Below are 15,155 nucleotides of genomic sequence, written 5' to 3' on the forward strand. Positions count from 1 at the left end.
TAGAATGTCAGAAAATCTTGTTTTGTCCAAAAACCTTTAATCATTCCTTTGTTATACGGAGCAAAGAACCCAGAAAATGCTCACATTTAAGAAGCTGAGAAATCCGAACACTTGTTTTAATTCCTTAAAAACGCTCAAACCGATTAATCGATTATCAAAATAGTTGCCGATTTATTTAGTAGTCGAATCATAATCGATTAATAAACAAATTGTTTCAGCGCTAACTTATACGGTGCACGTTTTAAACATGGAAGCTGATGGACGACACGAAAGGACAATAGAACAATTTGACAAAACAAAATAATTTATTATTTCTGAACTCAAGCAATTTGTGATTACAGTCATTACAGATAACTGATATTTTTACTGTACATTACTGCCACTACTACTATCATCAATATATCATTACTCACCAGAGCTACGACTATTACAACTGAAGCATGATATAAAAACTACATAAAACATACATATACAATACATTTGCACTTGTAGCACCATTTCTTTTCTTTCATTCTTTCTTTCTTTCTTTTTTTTCTTTTTGGATTATACTATAGACCAGAAGAATAATTTTAATTTATCTGGGTCACTGTATACTTCACAGGCTTGTGTTTCCATGTGCCTCTCTCTGAAGCCTGGAAGATGCATTTTCATCCATGATCAGTGAGGCCTGCCACATATATGTGCAAAGATTTGTGCCTTTCTTATGGAAAAAAAACCAAATCTCTTTCTAGCATCATAACACTTTCCCGAACCCATTCTTGTGATTGTCTTCCACCTCTTTGGATTAAGGGGTTTATTGCACAATTTGATTACAAAAGGACAAAGAAAATAATCCACATGTGGAGAGAAACAAGTCTTTTAAATTAGAATGGAACAGGTCCATAGAAGGCAGTGTAGGCAGCAACAATACCCGCAGTGTCAGCCATCTCGTCACAGGCAACGTTCACCTCACACACCTCCCTCAGACTGGATGGCAGAGGAAAGAAATAAAGTTATTTAAGTAGCATATGTTTTGCTGAATTGTGCTTTTTAGAAGAATCAACATGACATGACTGCACAACATTAAATGAGTTGTTCAAAAAAAAGTGTACCTTTCCATCTGCAGAGGGCTGAGGGTTCCTGCTGGAACTGCTCTTCTTCTCCTCAGGAGAACAGAAGCCAGGTCTCGCTTCATAATCACAGGAGATGCTGAAGGGACATGGGAGTTTTGTTGTTGAAAATGTTTACGATGAAAACATGCAAAAAAAATCTATCTGTAAAAAAAGAAAAAGCATACCCTCAGTGCTGGCTGACTCTGATGAAGAAGAGGAGGATGAAGAAGAAGAAGAAGAAGAGGCAGAGGAGTCTGCAGCAGAATCGGACTCAGAGGAGGAAGACTCTGAGGAAGAGGACTCAGTAGACTCCGATGACTCGGAGGATTCTGAGGAAGATGACGAATCAGAGTTTGAGCTTGAGTTAGAGTCAGACGCAGACGAGTCAGAGGAAGAGTTGGAGTCGGATGCTGAGGATGAGTCTGAGTTGGACTCAGAGGAGGAGGAAGAGTCTGAAGCAGAGGATGAGGCATCAGTAGGATCAGCAGGTGCAGCTTCGGCAGCTGTGTCAGCATCAGGGTCCACAACCACCTCTGGTTCCACTGCTGAAAATCAAAGAAAATAACATAAAAAACACACTCCAGTGATTACAAAGCAATGATGATGAGGTGAGACTGTTCTTACCACCCATAGACCAGCACACTGACAGAAGGGCGCAGATGGCGAGGAGAGTCAGACTCTTCATGATGCCTTGTTTCTGGCTCGAGACAAGTTACTTGTTTGTCTTTACTGTGCTTTGACAGGTTTCTGTTTCTTTCCCCAAAACTGAGGTGATTATATACAGTAGTCCACATCCTGTGTCAGACCAGACCCACACAGAGATACAACTCTGATTGGATGAGGAATCAGATGTCAACATTTCCGCTTCCACTTGTCATGAAAGCTGCCCTTAACACCCACGCTGCCTCTGGCACTGACTCCACAAAACTCATTCACCCGCTCAGAAACTTAAGCCACAAACATTCTTGGTGCTCATCTCTAAGTGCGGTACATGGTATTGTATATGTAGACCGATGTGTGCACGTATGTAGGAATGTAAAGCATGCAAACAAGAGACTGAAGAATGAAAACATTCACAAGAACTTATATGACCTGTAGCTTAATGTCAAATTTAACCAACACATTGACATCTTAAAATACTTTCTTCCTGGCTGTTGGAAAACTTTTATTTATTTTTGTCATATGTCACACATTCTCTGTCAATCATTCTCCGAGGTTTTTTTTATATATACTTGCCTTGTTTACCAACCCCTTCAAATTCCAGTCACTCCTCACCCCTCATCACTGGAGTATAAATAATGAAATAAACGCCGTGGAATCCAAACTGGCAGTGTGACGGATTTCTATTTTTCTAATTTCTTGGAATAGGATTTTAATCAGAGAGACCTACTGCACGGTTTCCACATTCTAGCATCAAGGTTGCCAGTCCTGCCGTTGCTGTTATGTCACTGTACTCTTTGCCCCAGATGTGATCTCCCACCCCCACAAACCTCAAACTATAGTCTGAGCGGACCACAAGCTACTAATCGAGTGACACGAAACAGCAGTCAGCCTCATTACGCGACAGCGCTTAATTAGAGTGTTGCACAGTCCCACCAGAACCACAGTCAGTCACTATTTACAGATCCATCTCGGTCCAAGTCCCCGGCCAGAGCCAGGAACGGCCATGGCTTACCAACAGCAACCAGTGGCCCAACACACAGCCTCGGTTGATGTATTTCAGCATATATACAGCTAAATATAGGGGCATCCCATGTGCTGGATGCTCAGCGTTATGCATGTGGGTTTGGATGTAGCTGATACAGTTCAAATGTGGCTTCGGCTGTGGGTTTTTGATAAAAAATGGCATTTGGAGTTCACAACTTGGAGCTAAATCCTATTGCAACTTAAATACTGTGTAGATAACCAAAGATTTATGCACACATATCACTCTGTGTATATTTATCCCGGAGGGCCCCTAAACAGCTTCATTTACAATGTAGTGAGAAATACAGTGCTGCAGAACAGTGACCTCGGCGTCCTCCGAGTTTCATCGTCTCGTGTTATTCTTGGTGACATGGATTTGTCTTGGACCGTGTTCCATGTAATTTTGATGTCTGGTGCAGCATCCAGTTTTGCGGATGCATTGTAGGCCGTTGCACTGGGGACGCATCTGGGGAAAACAATCGCCACAGCCATTCTGAATAGACAGGAAATACAGAGTTTCTGGCATTTCTCTGTGTTGGATCAGTTGCATTTTTGTTGTTGTATGTTGGCACTGAAATCACCAGACATTGCTCACTTTTTACTGTCCTGCGTTGACACGTTCTCTTGTCTGTCCAGCAGACACTTGAAAACATGCAACACACTACACGTGTGTGCTCTAAAACACAGGCCCGCCTTGGTCAGTACGAATCAGAAATGTGCATGTCTTCATCTGTATGATTTGGATTCTTGACATGGATGTATTTTCTGCTCAAAGACCGCAAGGGCACATTTCATTATTTTATGAATTCTGTCCATGGAGATTCTTTTTTCTTGCAAAGGCTGCCAACATGGAACCTTTGAAGAAATAACCAATACATCTAGTATATTAAACATCAATGATAGTGGGTTTAATATTCAACAGATTAAATTAAGTGTAAAGCGTAAAAGGATTTTCTTTTTTTTTTAAATTGTAATGTTGTTTATTGTGCGTTTCATTCTTGTGTCGTTGCCAGCTTGTCTCTTCTCACACGGTAAACATCGCTGCAACAAACAACCTGTAAATAACCAGCTGCAGACGCACACTTAGCATTTTTTCAACCATTACCTCACGGTGCGTGGAAAGAAGCTCACAACTAAGACAGAGCTTTTCCTCTCCGTCCTTTTGACTCCAGTGTTGTACCTTCAACACCTGTAATACTTCTGCAGATTCATTCATTCTCTTCTTATAGAATCCTACAACATTCAGGTGCAGGGACTTAACTGAGAGTTGTGGTAATAAAACGATTACATTTGGAGCTGTTCTGTTTCAATTCATCGGTTTAAATTAAATATTCTATACGTCTACAATACTGAACAGGAAAAAGGCAACTTGATTACAATGGTGTGTGTTGTTTTCTATGAGATAGTGTTTTCTTTACAGTTTTTCAGCAGGATTACTCAAAACAACAAAAAAAGTTCACAACTTCCATAAAATTGTGGCGTGGATCCAGATAAATGGGCAGACCCACAACATTTTTTCACTTCCTTTAAATTATGCGTGAGAAGGCGTTGGCCTTGGACGTATGTGCTCTTCCAGTTTTATGATTATTCCTTTTTTTCATGTGTATTTTTAAACCTGAAATGTGATATTTGACCTAACATATTTTTCAGTTGTGGTTTTAAGTTTATTTTGTTTATGAGGCACATTTAAAAATGCCCCCGGGTGACCTGGGTGCTGCAAAATGACACAAAACAAACAAGAACAAAATGAAAAAAAAAATAAAAATCAATGACAAAGAAAAGCACACTGTAAAAACGATCTATTCAGAAAAGGAGGTGAGACTTGTCCAGTTGTGCATTGATGGACAATAACTTGAACTTAAACTAGTTTAAAATCAAAGTAATGACGCAATGAAGATGGGTCACAGTCAAATATTTTTTTGTAGGTAATGCAAAGGAGTAATAGTGACATAGAAATACAGTGCTGTGCATCACTAGCTTTGCTGTTGGCCTCACTGATGCAGAATTATGATTTATATTTACAGTTTTTCATTTTCATATAGTATAGTCAGAGGTTTCGTGAATGAGCCCAAAGTGTGTGTGTGTGTTTTTGTGGGTTCTCCAGTTTCCTCCCACAGTCCAAATATTAGGGATTAGGTAATTGGACACAATTGACCATAGGTGTGAGCGTGAGAGTGTGTGGTTGTTTGTCTATGTATGTGTCCGTCCCTGTGATGGACTGGTGATCTGTCCAGGGTGTACCCCGCCTTTCACTCTATGACAGCTGAGATTGGCACAGCTCCCCCCACAGCCCTCATGTGGAGGATAAAGCGGTAGAAGATGGATGGATGCAACTAAACCCCTTCTTCAGGGACTGCCTGATTTTGAAAAAAATGCCAAGAAGTCGGCTGAGAGCTGAGCTGAGTTGGAGGAGGGAGGGAGAGTGTGGAGTGGGAGCCATGCACTGCAGGGGTCTGGTAGTGAAACACGGACACCGTGTTGCAGCTGTGTGAGGTGAGACGAGCCTCTCAAACACTCAGCATTGGAGAGAGAAAGGCGACAAAGTGACAGCTCTGGCTTTTATAAAAGGGGGAGGAGTTTGGGATAACAAGCCTCGCTCTGGTTGGATAAGAGGGTGACAAAAGAGTGCAGTATGTTTTATATTTCCTTTTTTTCTCATTATAGAGCATAAATATATAATAAGACTGCTTTAAATGTCAAATTCTAGCATTCTTAAGGTAATAAAAGAGATCATCGATCAACAAATCTAACTTACACAGACTGACAAATTACCTTTTATCTCTAACTTAGTACAGACGCGTCTTACAGGCAACTTTTAGATGAAGATTTATGACATTTTCTCTTCTGGCTATGTAAGAGCTACATTACTGCTTAGGTTAGCAACAAGAACAACAACAACAAAAGCACTGTAAGATCTCTGGTGGAGAGTTTAATTTGAGCAGCAGACAAAGGAGGAGAGAGGTGAAGTCATGAGAAAAAAACATCAAGGCTTCTCAACAACTCACAGTAGTAATTTCAAACACATACAGTCGCTGCAGTCACAGAGATTGTGTTTCAACTGTGTTTCCACCGTCGCCAGCATTACACAGCATGTACTGTAACTGTGGCTATCAAGTAACCTATCTCAATTGGCAGCCATGTTTTCAGTGCGGGTTCACTACAGGAACACTGAACCATTCCCTTTGAGTCTGCCCCACACGAGAGGATAATTGGCCAGATTTCGGTCCCGATCTGGCCCTTCCGACAATCGTGGGTGCCTTCTGAATTTAGGCCTGCCCCACACTAGAGGATTTTCAAATCTGACTTGATTTTAAAAACATGGGAGACCACAGGCACAACACACTTTGTACAGTTTTCCATTTTTAAGTCCTGAGAAAGCACAGACTACACGATCCAGCAGGACCTCAAACTTGGCATTTGATCACACAATTTCAGGGATTTGGGATGTCACAGAAACTCGCATGAGTTACAATATTAACAGACATGTTGACAAACTGTCATCGTTGTCAGTTAAAAACGGTTGTGTTTGCGCAAGGTTTTGTGCCGAGAAACACAAAAAAATGTGGATAAAGTCATGGCTGAGAAGACAGAATCGACTTGGCTACAAAACATCCATTTCCCGGTCCAATAACGTTAAAATTGCATCTGTTAATCCCTTACACTACAGGATAATTGGGTCAGATTATCTGTTAAAATCAGCCTAAATTGTTTGATTACAGGGGCAGTATCTTATTATTTGTCCCACTGAAGGAAACAAAAGCTGAACATTCAAACTCACTAATGCATCTTTCACCCTTTTGACTGGCTTCAGATCTTTATGTAACTCTGATCTGTTAACTGGCTCGGTAAACACACTGAGATGGCAGCAGCACACAGAGTGTGTGTGTGTGTGTGTGTGTGTGTGTGTATTTCCATCCGGTCTCTGAGAACCGTCCACCTGCCAGACTTTCCCCAATTCCACCGGGTGTGTGTATCTGGCAATACAATACGATACCACTAATTATACTGATCACAGTCTGGGCCTTGAAATTCCCCTTTCACTTTGGGAGAATATTTTTGGGACAAGCCCAAACCTTAACACTCTTGATGTCTACATCCAGGCTATTGTTCTCTCACAGAGCTTTTATAGCCTTTAAATAGTGGATTTTCATGCTCTAGGTTATATCATGGCCTCTGTGATTCCTTCACATGCTTCACTGCGGGATTTCATGTAAGTTTATCCTTCACAGAGGCGTGCTTTCCACTTCATTTGCACACTCTTTTAATCATAAAGAAAGCAGGACCAACTACGGTGTCTGTCTCCGTTCAGATGGTCCCACTCTGCTCTCTGTCAGTCTCTCCGAGGTCTGACTATTGTGGTTCTGACAATAACATTAGTGGACAGACTGTCAAACTCTGCCAAATCACTACGACTTGTGGCCAGTGACCTGTGGTCGGCAAAACCAGACCGCAGACGGTCTCACGTTCGCTCAAACTGACAAAACACAACATACAAGCGTAAATAAGTGAGAGCACATGATATGCACACGCTCACTTCACTTTGAATAGTTTTACCCGCGCTTGAAATGAACTGAATCTGAAGTGTCACAAAAGAGAGTACCTGTGATTTCAATGCAGCAACACATCAGTCTTTTCATCATTTATTATTTATTTAATGTAGAATAATTTATTTACACTTGTTCTATCAGAGTTCGGTTTTGGCTTCAGCTCCGGCCTGCTTCACCTCCTGAAAATGATGAAAACATAACAAGTTAAATACAGCAGCGAGTGAAGCACCATGAAAACAATGTGCATATATACTGTTAAGTCCAGTTTACCTCAAGTTTATTTATTTGGTGTTGCAATGACACAGGCACAGACTATTGTAATGGATTTTCCCCAAAAACATCTCATTTCAAGAATTTACTGCACCTGTGATCTACACCTGTGCACTAGGAAAAGCTCTTAAATTGACTCCCATCCTGAATAAAAATCTTATTTTCTATGGCTAACCCTAGATGAAGATGGTGAAACACACAGACTTCATCAGCTACATTTATCAAGTAAACATATCGTTAAAATTACAGGGACTCTTGCAGGGAAATTACAGTCAAAACCTTCTTTTTCAGGCAAAGCTCCAGTTGTCAAAGAAAAGCAGAGGAAAATCTGACTGAGCCGGAGGGAAACGAACAAAACAAACTGCCGCCGCCGCAGCAACAACATCATAGAACTGTTTGTGTAGCTGATCACCTCGGTGAGTTTGAAGGCCACTGCATGGAGGCAGAGATGTTTTCAGCAGAAACAAGGTATGAATAAAAAGAGCAAACATGTATTTACACAAGGAGTCTGAGGGTGATTTTCTGAGCATGCTGATTTCTCTTTTTTACTAGTTTAGTTTACTAGTTTGTAAATAATGCATTTCTTACTTTACAAGCATACAGTATGTAGTCACATGCCAACAAGCAGTAATTTAAGTAGTTAAAACTACATTCACCTCATACTGCATTAAAACCATATATATTAATACATTAATCATAGCCCATTACAAACACATAAACATAGGCCGTACTGATGGCTGTGAACATGTTGTTGTTGTTTTTAAAATACCACTTTGCAGAAATGTGTATCTGTGGCATGTTTTTGCTACCTTTGCTTTTATTTCACAGTTAATAAAGTAAGTGTAAATTATGACGTGTTAACTGTTTTGGATTTTGTTTAGTTTTGACTTTTGTTTTTTAAAATGAGTTAGCTTTAATTCGTTTTTAGAACTGGTTTGCTAGTTTTAGTTTTTTATAATATGGAGTATTTGCCAGGTATTTAGATTCAAAAAGGTCATAAGTATTGTTTCACTAGAACTCAATAAAAGAGGTCATTTTAAAAAATGTATGACAAATGAGCAACCATCCCTGACTCAAATATTTAGACTGAAATGAGACTGAAGTGTATTTCCAATAGAAGACTAGAGGTTTGATTCACTTAGATGAACCTAATCAACATAATGAAAATATAAATACCCTTCAGATGAACCCAAAAGTATTATGTATGAAATGAAATTACAAAGACAAAAACTAAGCACATTTTCACTACAATCTAAGATAGTTTTATAAACACACAATTCAGTTTCAGTTATCTTTTTTTTTCTTCTTCAAAATCTAGTTTTTATTTTTATTTTAGTTAACAAAAAAAGCGTTTTGGTCACTTGGTTAGTTTTTTGTTAACTATAATAACCTTGCTTGTATGTGAGGCTGTATGGAGGCAGAGTTTGGTGAGAAGCTGTGTTTGTGTCTGGCTGAAGGACTTCAGACTCTGTGGTGTGACACAGCAAATTAGTGCTCACAGGGAGATTTCTCGTCTTTTATGTGGCACTTTTACTTCACAGTAACAACCAGAAGTGCTTTTCTTTTCATCCTGTGTTACGTTACTGGGGAATTATACTGCTCATTTTGTGAGTATCAAAAATCTAGCCATTGAACACTATAGCTTCTCACCTACATCCACATCTTCCCCAGATGTTGTGCTAAAATACACCTAAATACCCAAAAAGGTTGCTCACCTTCAGGTCTCCCCGCAGAAAGGACTGGCAAAACTCCCGGACTCTTTCAGTGGAAATCTCTCCCACAGGAAGGAGCCACTTCATGTCAGAGTCACCATCGTAGATGCCAACTCGTGGGAGGTCTTGAGACTTGATACCGAAGTAGTTGAGTGACCGAGAGTTGGACTTCACCGCTCCGTTAATCAGCACAAACAAGAACTGAAACACAGCAGTGTGAATGTTATTTTCCTCTATACCTTGACTTAACTTATTGTGGAGCCTCAGCTGTGATTGTTTATGGAGGTCGCATTTGACTAATGGAAGATTTTAAATGCACATGCACAGTGTATACAGTCAGGTCTGATAGTCTTGCTTGACAGAGCTCATTTTCATACGAAGGAAACTGCATACAAATAATGTTGCATAGCTTCGGTTTGAGCTACAATGCATACATATGTGCTGTTAGTGCAGCAGTAATGATATATGTATATACAGTAAACATATCTTTAAGCAGGAACAGAATTCATTACATTAGACATTTGCAGACGTGTAGAAATCATAATGCTGCTTTTATACTAGAGGTGTGATAAGACTGAGTAACTTGGTTATAAACTGTTGGTTTGCAGGTAAATGAATGTTGTGCATGGTCTCTTTACCTTGCCTGTGAATTCAGGAGCCAGAGCTTCCAGTTTGTTCTTGAGCTCAGTAAATTCTTTAGTCCCCCTGTTAGCAAAGAGCAGCAGGTGTGACTTCACCTCTGAACCGAAGAGGCCCACTGCTGTCTGAGAGGGGATGGCAGAAAGAGACGAGAGCATTTAGATGGACAGATCTCTTATTTTCACTGGTTACCAACGATCATTCTCATATGATAGGATCTAATAGCAATTATCCATCATACAGTCATTGTGTTTCTCCCTTCATGTGTGTCTTGTCTTTAGTGTGTCAACCACAGACTGTGTATGTGTGCCTTCCTGTTGCAAAACAAACTCCTTGTGAATTGTGGGATTCACAATTGACCAGTGCCAAGTTGGTTTTTGACCACACCAATCACACTGGTGTCCACTCCACTTGTATGCACTGTGCTTCCCCTTTAAAGCGGGGGTAGAATGGAAACTCAAATTCACGTTGCTTTTGGGCGTTTCTCTGCGTTCTTTCCTCGTCTATGAATCCCGAAGGATTCACAACAAACACTTCAGCCACTGGTTCAGCCAATTCATCTTCTACCACTTTATCCTCCACATGAGGGTCACGGGGGGACTGCTGGTGCCAATCTCAGCTCACATAGGCCGAATGGTGGGGTACACCGTGCACACATCGCCAGTCCATCACAGGGCCACATAGAGGCAAACAACCATCCACTGTCATACTCACACCGACGGTCAATTTAGAGTGTCTAATTTGCCTCAAACAGGAACATAAATCACAAAAATAACATCATGTTCTTTTGAAGAAGACCTGAAACAGGCACCATTAACTCCTCTGGGAAATATATAGTCCTAGGTAGATTTTTTTTATCTATATATGTATAAAAAGGGTGCGGTCCTACCACTTGGTCGTATTCTGTGATGTATCGGACCTCGTTGGTGGTGATGAAGTTTGTAAGACCATCACTGTCTAGCTTCTTGGCGTCGGCAAGGACAAGATTCTCCTGGTGGTTATCAGCCTGGACCACAACACACACACACACACACACACACACACACGAACATCTTTAAAATGATCCTGTGGGACAAACGTGCTGTATATTGTAAATGATGTGAAATACCTTTCTGAAGAGGGTGATGGTGTCTGAGGAGACCTTGTAGTCAGCCCACACCTCTTTCACAGTGCAAATGGCGACTGGCACTGAGTCAACGCGCTTCGCTGCTGCAACAAGCTCCTCATATCCACGACTGTCTTCTCCCTGACGGTGAGACATCAGCGTACATAAGGTTGTTTTACTCACCCATACACAAAATTCTACAAGTTGTTTCCCTTTATTTTTGTTTTTATTTTACAAAGTTCTTGCTGTTGACTCCCTGGAAATATGGTTTATTATCTCTCCACCTTGAACTAAGTGTGGGTCAGGACATGAAAGGTCATATTTTACAGTGAGAGCATGTTCTTAGGGAGATTTCAGTGAGTGAGTAAAGTAAGTACAGGTGATACAGACAGTGATGAAAGAGCTAAGAAAGACTTCAGGAAGAGCGAGACAAGGCTGAGTCAAAGGAAGGTGAATCATGTCTATTTCTGAGTCACTATTGCATGAGCTCTGGCAATCTATTTTATCATTTTGCAGCCTGTAATATGTGTTCATTCCCAGTGAGTCACAGCACCAATGTTTTGGTCTCTTTTTCCGACAGTATCGCCGTCCAACTGTGTGTTATCCTCATGTGCTCTCCTCCTCGCTCTTCCATTCTCCTCTCATGAACCTTTTTTCTGTCTTTGCTCTTGTTTATGCAAGAGTCAATGGAGCCAATCCCACAAGCCTTCAGATACACATGTATTTCCTGTCAAGTGGCCAGCCATCTTCCCCAGCATCCTGAGTCTGGCCAAAGGTCTCGCCTCTGCGGGCCAGCCAGCCAAACTCTGTCCTCACAGCACCAGCCCTGCCAAAGGTGTGGCCACACGAAATACGGCCTTCTTCGAAATCTATTCGTGACAAGCAGCATCTCCAACACATGACTGCAAACAAATGCTGTGGTCTTGGTGCGAGCTCTCACGGTCTCACACACGGCTCACGTGTTTGATCACGTCTGCTGTGCCACATGCATGTTGACATTAACTAAGCCATAAAACGGTGTCTGCTGCACTTGACTCAAATTTTAAGTCATTAATGCGAGTTCTCTATAGTGACACTTTCTTGCTGTAAGTGAACTGCAGCCTAATCACCATGCTCACGCTCATGACAAATGAGTGGACAGCAAAGTAAGACTTTCATTGTACAGGGAAACTTTTGTTTCTTTTCTGTGCATATGAGCGATCAACCTATAATTAACTATAGGTAACTATTTGCTTTAGTTACCTCGTAATGAACGCAACATCACATATTTTCCTCTTTTTTGATAAAACAATCTTTTGCTTTTTATGCTTTAGTGGGGTTTCTGTTGGAGTTGGTTGTTCATTGATATTAGCAGACTCTATTTCTATTCAAACTTCAACAACTCACTGGCTACTCACTAAACTGCGTATCTTTTAGATTTTCCAGGAAAATCTTCGACTATGTCACACTTCAAGTCTCATAGCTGCTTTTTGTTTTGGTTGTGTTGTAGCGACAGTGCCCTGCGTTGTAGTCTGCTTCCTGCATTTGGTTCACTTAAAGCGAATTGACACCTACGTCTTTAGGCGGACCAGAGTTCGCTTCTTTGATGCGGATCAGAGTTCAGTTGTGCATTCACATCTCCCCAAACGAACCAGGCACCTGAGCAAATAAACTAAGGTTAAATTACGAAAGGCTGGTGTGAATGCACCCTTCCAGCAGAACTTCCACGAACAACGTGGGGTTAAGTATCTTGCCCAAGGACACATTTCCAGTTGAAAGATGACCCTTTGGCCACTGAGCTGTTTCGATCATTGGCCTAAAAAATTATTCATGCATGAATAATCTTACATACGTCTTCTTTAAGACTTTTCTTTACTTCTTTTTTTTTTACATATAATTGTCACGTCTGACCTCCAGAAATGCGATGACCACCACGTCAGCAGAGTCGATGAAGGTCTCAGCAGCTTTGGTGTCATTCAGGCTGGGTAGAGCGCCGCCTGAGAGAGAGAGAGATAAACACACAGCAAGATAAAGTGGACACAGATAAACACAGTTTTTAAACAGTCATAAGACACCTGCCATGCTATCAGCTCACACAGGTAACACTGATGTGTATGTTTACATCAGCATGTAAATATGCTCACTTGGGCCGTACAATATACGCTATCTGACCGTCATTGTGCAATATACATTTCACAAAAACTGCAGTAAAAAAAATGCCCTTTTACTATTTTTGTTTGTCCATGGAGGCAAAGGCAAGTTTATTTATACAGCACATTTGAACAACAAGGCATTTCAAAGTGCTTTACAATAAAACAAAAAGAAAGAGCAGCAGCATTAAAGATATAAAAAGGCATAATAAAACGCACAAAAAAAAAAACCATTTAAATAGAGGTAAAAGGAAGAGAGAAAAAAAAGAATTGCAAAACAAATTGCAGTTCCAGCTGAGGTTCAGCAGCGATGATATTTTTTTAATTGAAAATCAGTGGAAAACAGGTTTTCAGGCTAGATTTAAAAGAATGAATTGATTTCGCAGACCTGCACTAGCTCTTCTGGGAGTTTGTTCCAGATATTTGGGGTATAAAAGCTGAAGCAATATTTTAAAATCAATTTTTGGCAGATGGGAAGCCAGTGGAAGGACCTCAGAACTGGAGTTAAAAAAAACTTTTAGGTCTGAGTGAGAACACGGACAGCATCGTTCAGAATCAGCTGCAGCATTGTAGTCATCTAATCAACTGAAGATAAAAGCATGTTTTTTTTCCTGCTGCGCCATATTGATATATTCTTTAGATTATATTACACAAACTAAGGTGACTTTTTAAAGTCAGATCAGAGTCCATGAAAACTCAACCCTCATCACACTGCAACACCCTCAAACTACATGGTGGCCAAAGAATTTAGAAGAAAATTGGTTAGAGAACTACTGTAAAAGGACGGTGGAGTTATTTATCCAATCCAACAATCCAACTTGTGGGATTTTACTAGGGATGTCCCGATACTACTCTTTTGTGTCCAATACCGATTAACAACTCAAGTATCTACCGATATTATTCATACATTTTAGATAAAAAAGTGAAGTATGATGTGGTGTCAACATGGGATCTTTTATTCTGAAAAGTAAACCGGATACTTCTTCGTCTTCTACATCTTCTACTTCCGAGTCCCCCCACTGTGTCTGGGGCGGCTAGAGGAGGACGGTTAGTGACGGAGAACTGGGACAGTAACAACATGGGAAGAGCCAGCTAATTCATATGTAATGGGAGGTGTTTATCCAGAGAAGGCAGTACATGCACCCATTTTTAACACAAAATACGTAATTCAAAATCTACCAAGAGTTGGACCTGGATCAGTCAATAATATTACTATATAATCTTAAACTAGTTTTAACCTGAAAGTGGTTTACGGGTTTAGTTACGCTTTAAGCTATTCAAGAGTCTACGTCTATGTCAGCAGTGAACACAAAGCAGAAAGATATTAATATCGCTTATTTAAGTATTTGTTTATCGATGAACTCAAACCCATTTACCTTTTTCTGTGGCGATAGCAGAAGAGACCAGAAGGGCGAGAAACACAGAGGTCAGCATGTTTCAACGGCTTCAACTGAGAGTGAAGCAAAAGGACAACTGAGGAAAGGTCGGGAGACTTTTCAAAGTGTCACGTCACCTCTGCTGCCTGCGGCTGCTGAAACTTTCCTGTGATGTGATTGGAGGCATTCGTGGGAAACATCAAGGTGTTGCTGATAAGTCGGGGTTCTGGGACGTTGGACTACGTGTCAACACAGGACAAGGGACAGGCCTTTGTAACCACACCCAGAGCCCAAGCGAACTAAGCGACTGCTTAGGGCCCTGTGACCACAAGGGCCCCAAGAGCAATTATTTTTTGTTTGTTTTTTTGAGTGCGAGAGATGACACATATCAGTGTCCCTGAGGGAAAACAAAGCAGTGAAACTTTGTGAATTTAAGTTGAGACTTTAGTTCTGTGAGTGTGTTGTGCAGGACCATGGCATAAGTGAACTAAGGGCCTCCTGGCCACAAGGGGGCCCCCAATCAAGTGTTTGGTTTTTGTTTTTAAACATATTAAATAACAAGTGACATGATTGAATGAATTTTTCAATTTAACTTCAGTA

At 40.7% G+C, this 15,155-nt stretch overlaps 2 protein-coding genes across 2 annotated transcripts; both read right to left on the reverse strand.

The window, feature by feature from the left end:
- Positions 1-286: 286 nt before the first annotated feature.
- On the reverse strand, positions 287-1,851 carry bglapl (bone gamma-carboxyglutamate (gla) protein, like). The gene is made up of 4 exons (XM_044028994.1): positions 1,716-1,851; positions 1,277-1,636; positions 1,092-1,188; positions 287-966 (listed from the first exon to the last, which is right to left on the reverse strand). Exons 1-4 carry the CDS (start codon positions 1,774-1,776, stop codon positions 864-866), a joined length of 621 nt encoding a protein of 206 aa, XP_043884929.1. The 5' UTR covers positions 1,777-1,851; the 3' UTR covers positions 287-863.
- A 5,559-nt stretch (positions 1,852-7,410) lies between these two features.
- Positions 7,411-14,706, reverse strand: LOC122771417 (endoplasmic reticulum resident protein 27). The gene is made up of 7 exons (XM_044028981.1): positions 14,556-14,706; positions 12,941-13,026; positions 11,054-11,191; positions 10,835-10,951; positions 9,945-10,070; positions 9,310-9,507; positions 7,411-7,503 (listed from the first exon to the last, which is right to left on the reverse strand). The coding sequence occupies exons 1-7, from the start codon at positions 14,611-14,613 to the stop codon at positions 7,462-7,464; spliced, it is 765 nt and encodes a 254-aa protein (XP_043884916.1). The 5' UTR covers positions 14,614-14,706; the 3' UTR covers positions 7,411-7,461.
- Between the last annotated feature and the right edge of the window lie 449 nt (positions 14,707-15,155).

This window comes from Solea senegalensis, linkage group LG6 (assembly GCF_019176455.1).
Source record: "Solea senegalensis isolate Sse05_10M linkage group LG6, IFAPA_SoseM_1, whole genome shotgun sequence".
In the NCBI taxonomy this organism is placed as follows: Eukaryota; Metazoa; Chordata; class Actinopteri; order Pleuronectiformes; family Soleidae; genus Solea; species Solea senegalensis.

What these genes read in the sequence shown, in the direction of transcription:
- bglapl (XM_044028994.1), bottom strand. Translation starts at nt 1,776, where the DNA reads ATGAAGAGTCTGACTCTCCTCGCCATCTGCGCCCTTCTGTCAGTGTGC. An exon ending in AGAGTCAGCCAGCACTGAGG is followed by an intron (nt 1,189 to 1,276) that starts GTATGCTTTTTC and finishes ATGTCCCTTCAG; the next exon opens with CATCTCCTGTGATTATGAAG. An exon ending in AGCCCTCTGCAGATGGAAAG is followed by an intron (nt 967 to 1,091) that starts GTACACTTTTTT and finishes TCTGCCATCCAG; the next exon opens with TCTGAGGGAGGTGTGTGAGG.
- LOC122771417 (XM_044028981.1), bottom strand. Translation starts at nt 14,613, where the DNA reads ATGCTGACCTCTGTGTTTCTCGCCCTTCTGGTCTCTTCTGCTATCGCC. An exon ending in CTCCTGAATTCACAGGCAAG is followed by an intron (nt 9,508 to 9,944) that starts GTAAAGAGACCA and finishes GCTGTGTTTCAG; the next exon opens with TTCTTGTTTGTGCTGATTAA. An exon ending in TTCTGCGGGGAGACCTGAAG is followed by an intron (nt 7,504 to 9,309) that starts GTGAGCAACCTT and finishes CATCATTTTCAG; the next exon opens with GAGGTGAAGCAGGCCGGAGC.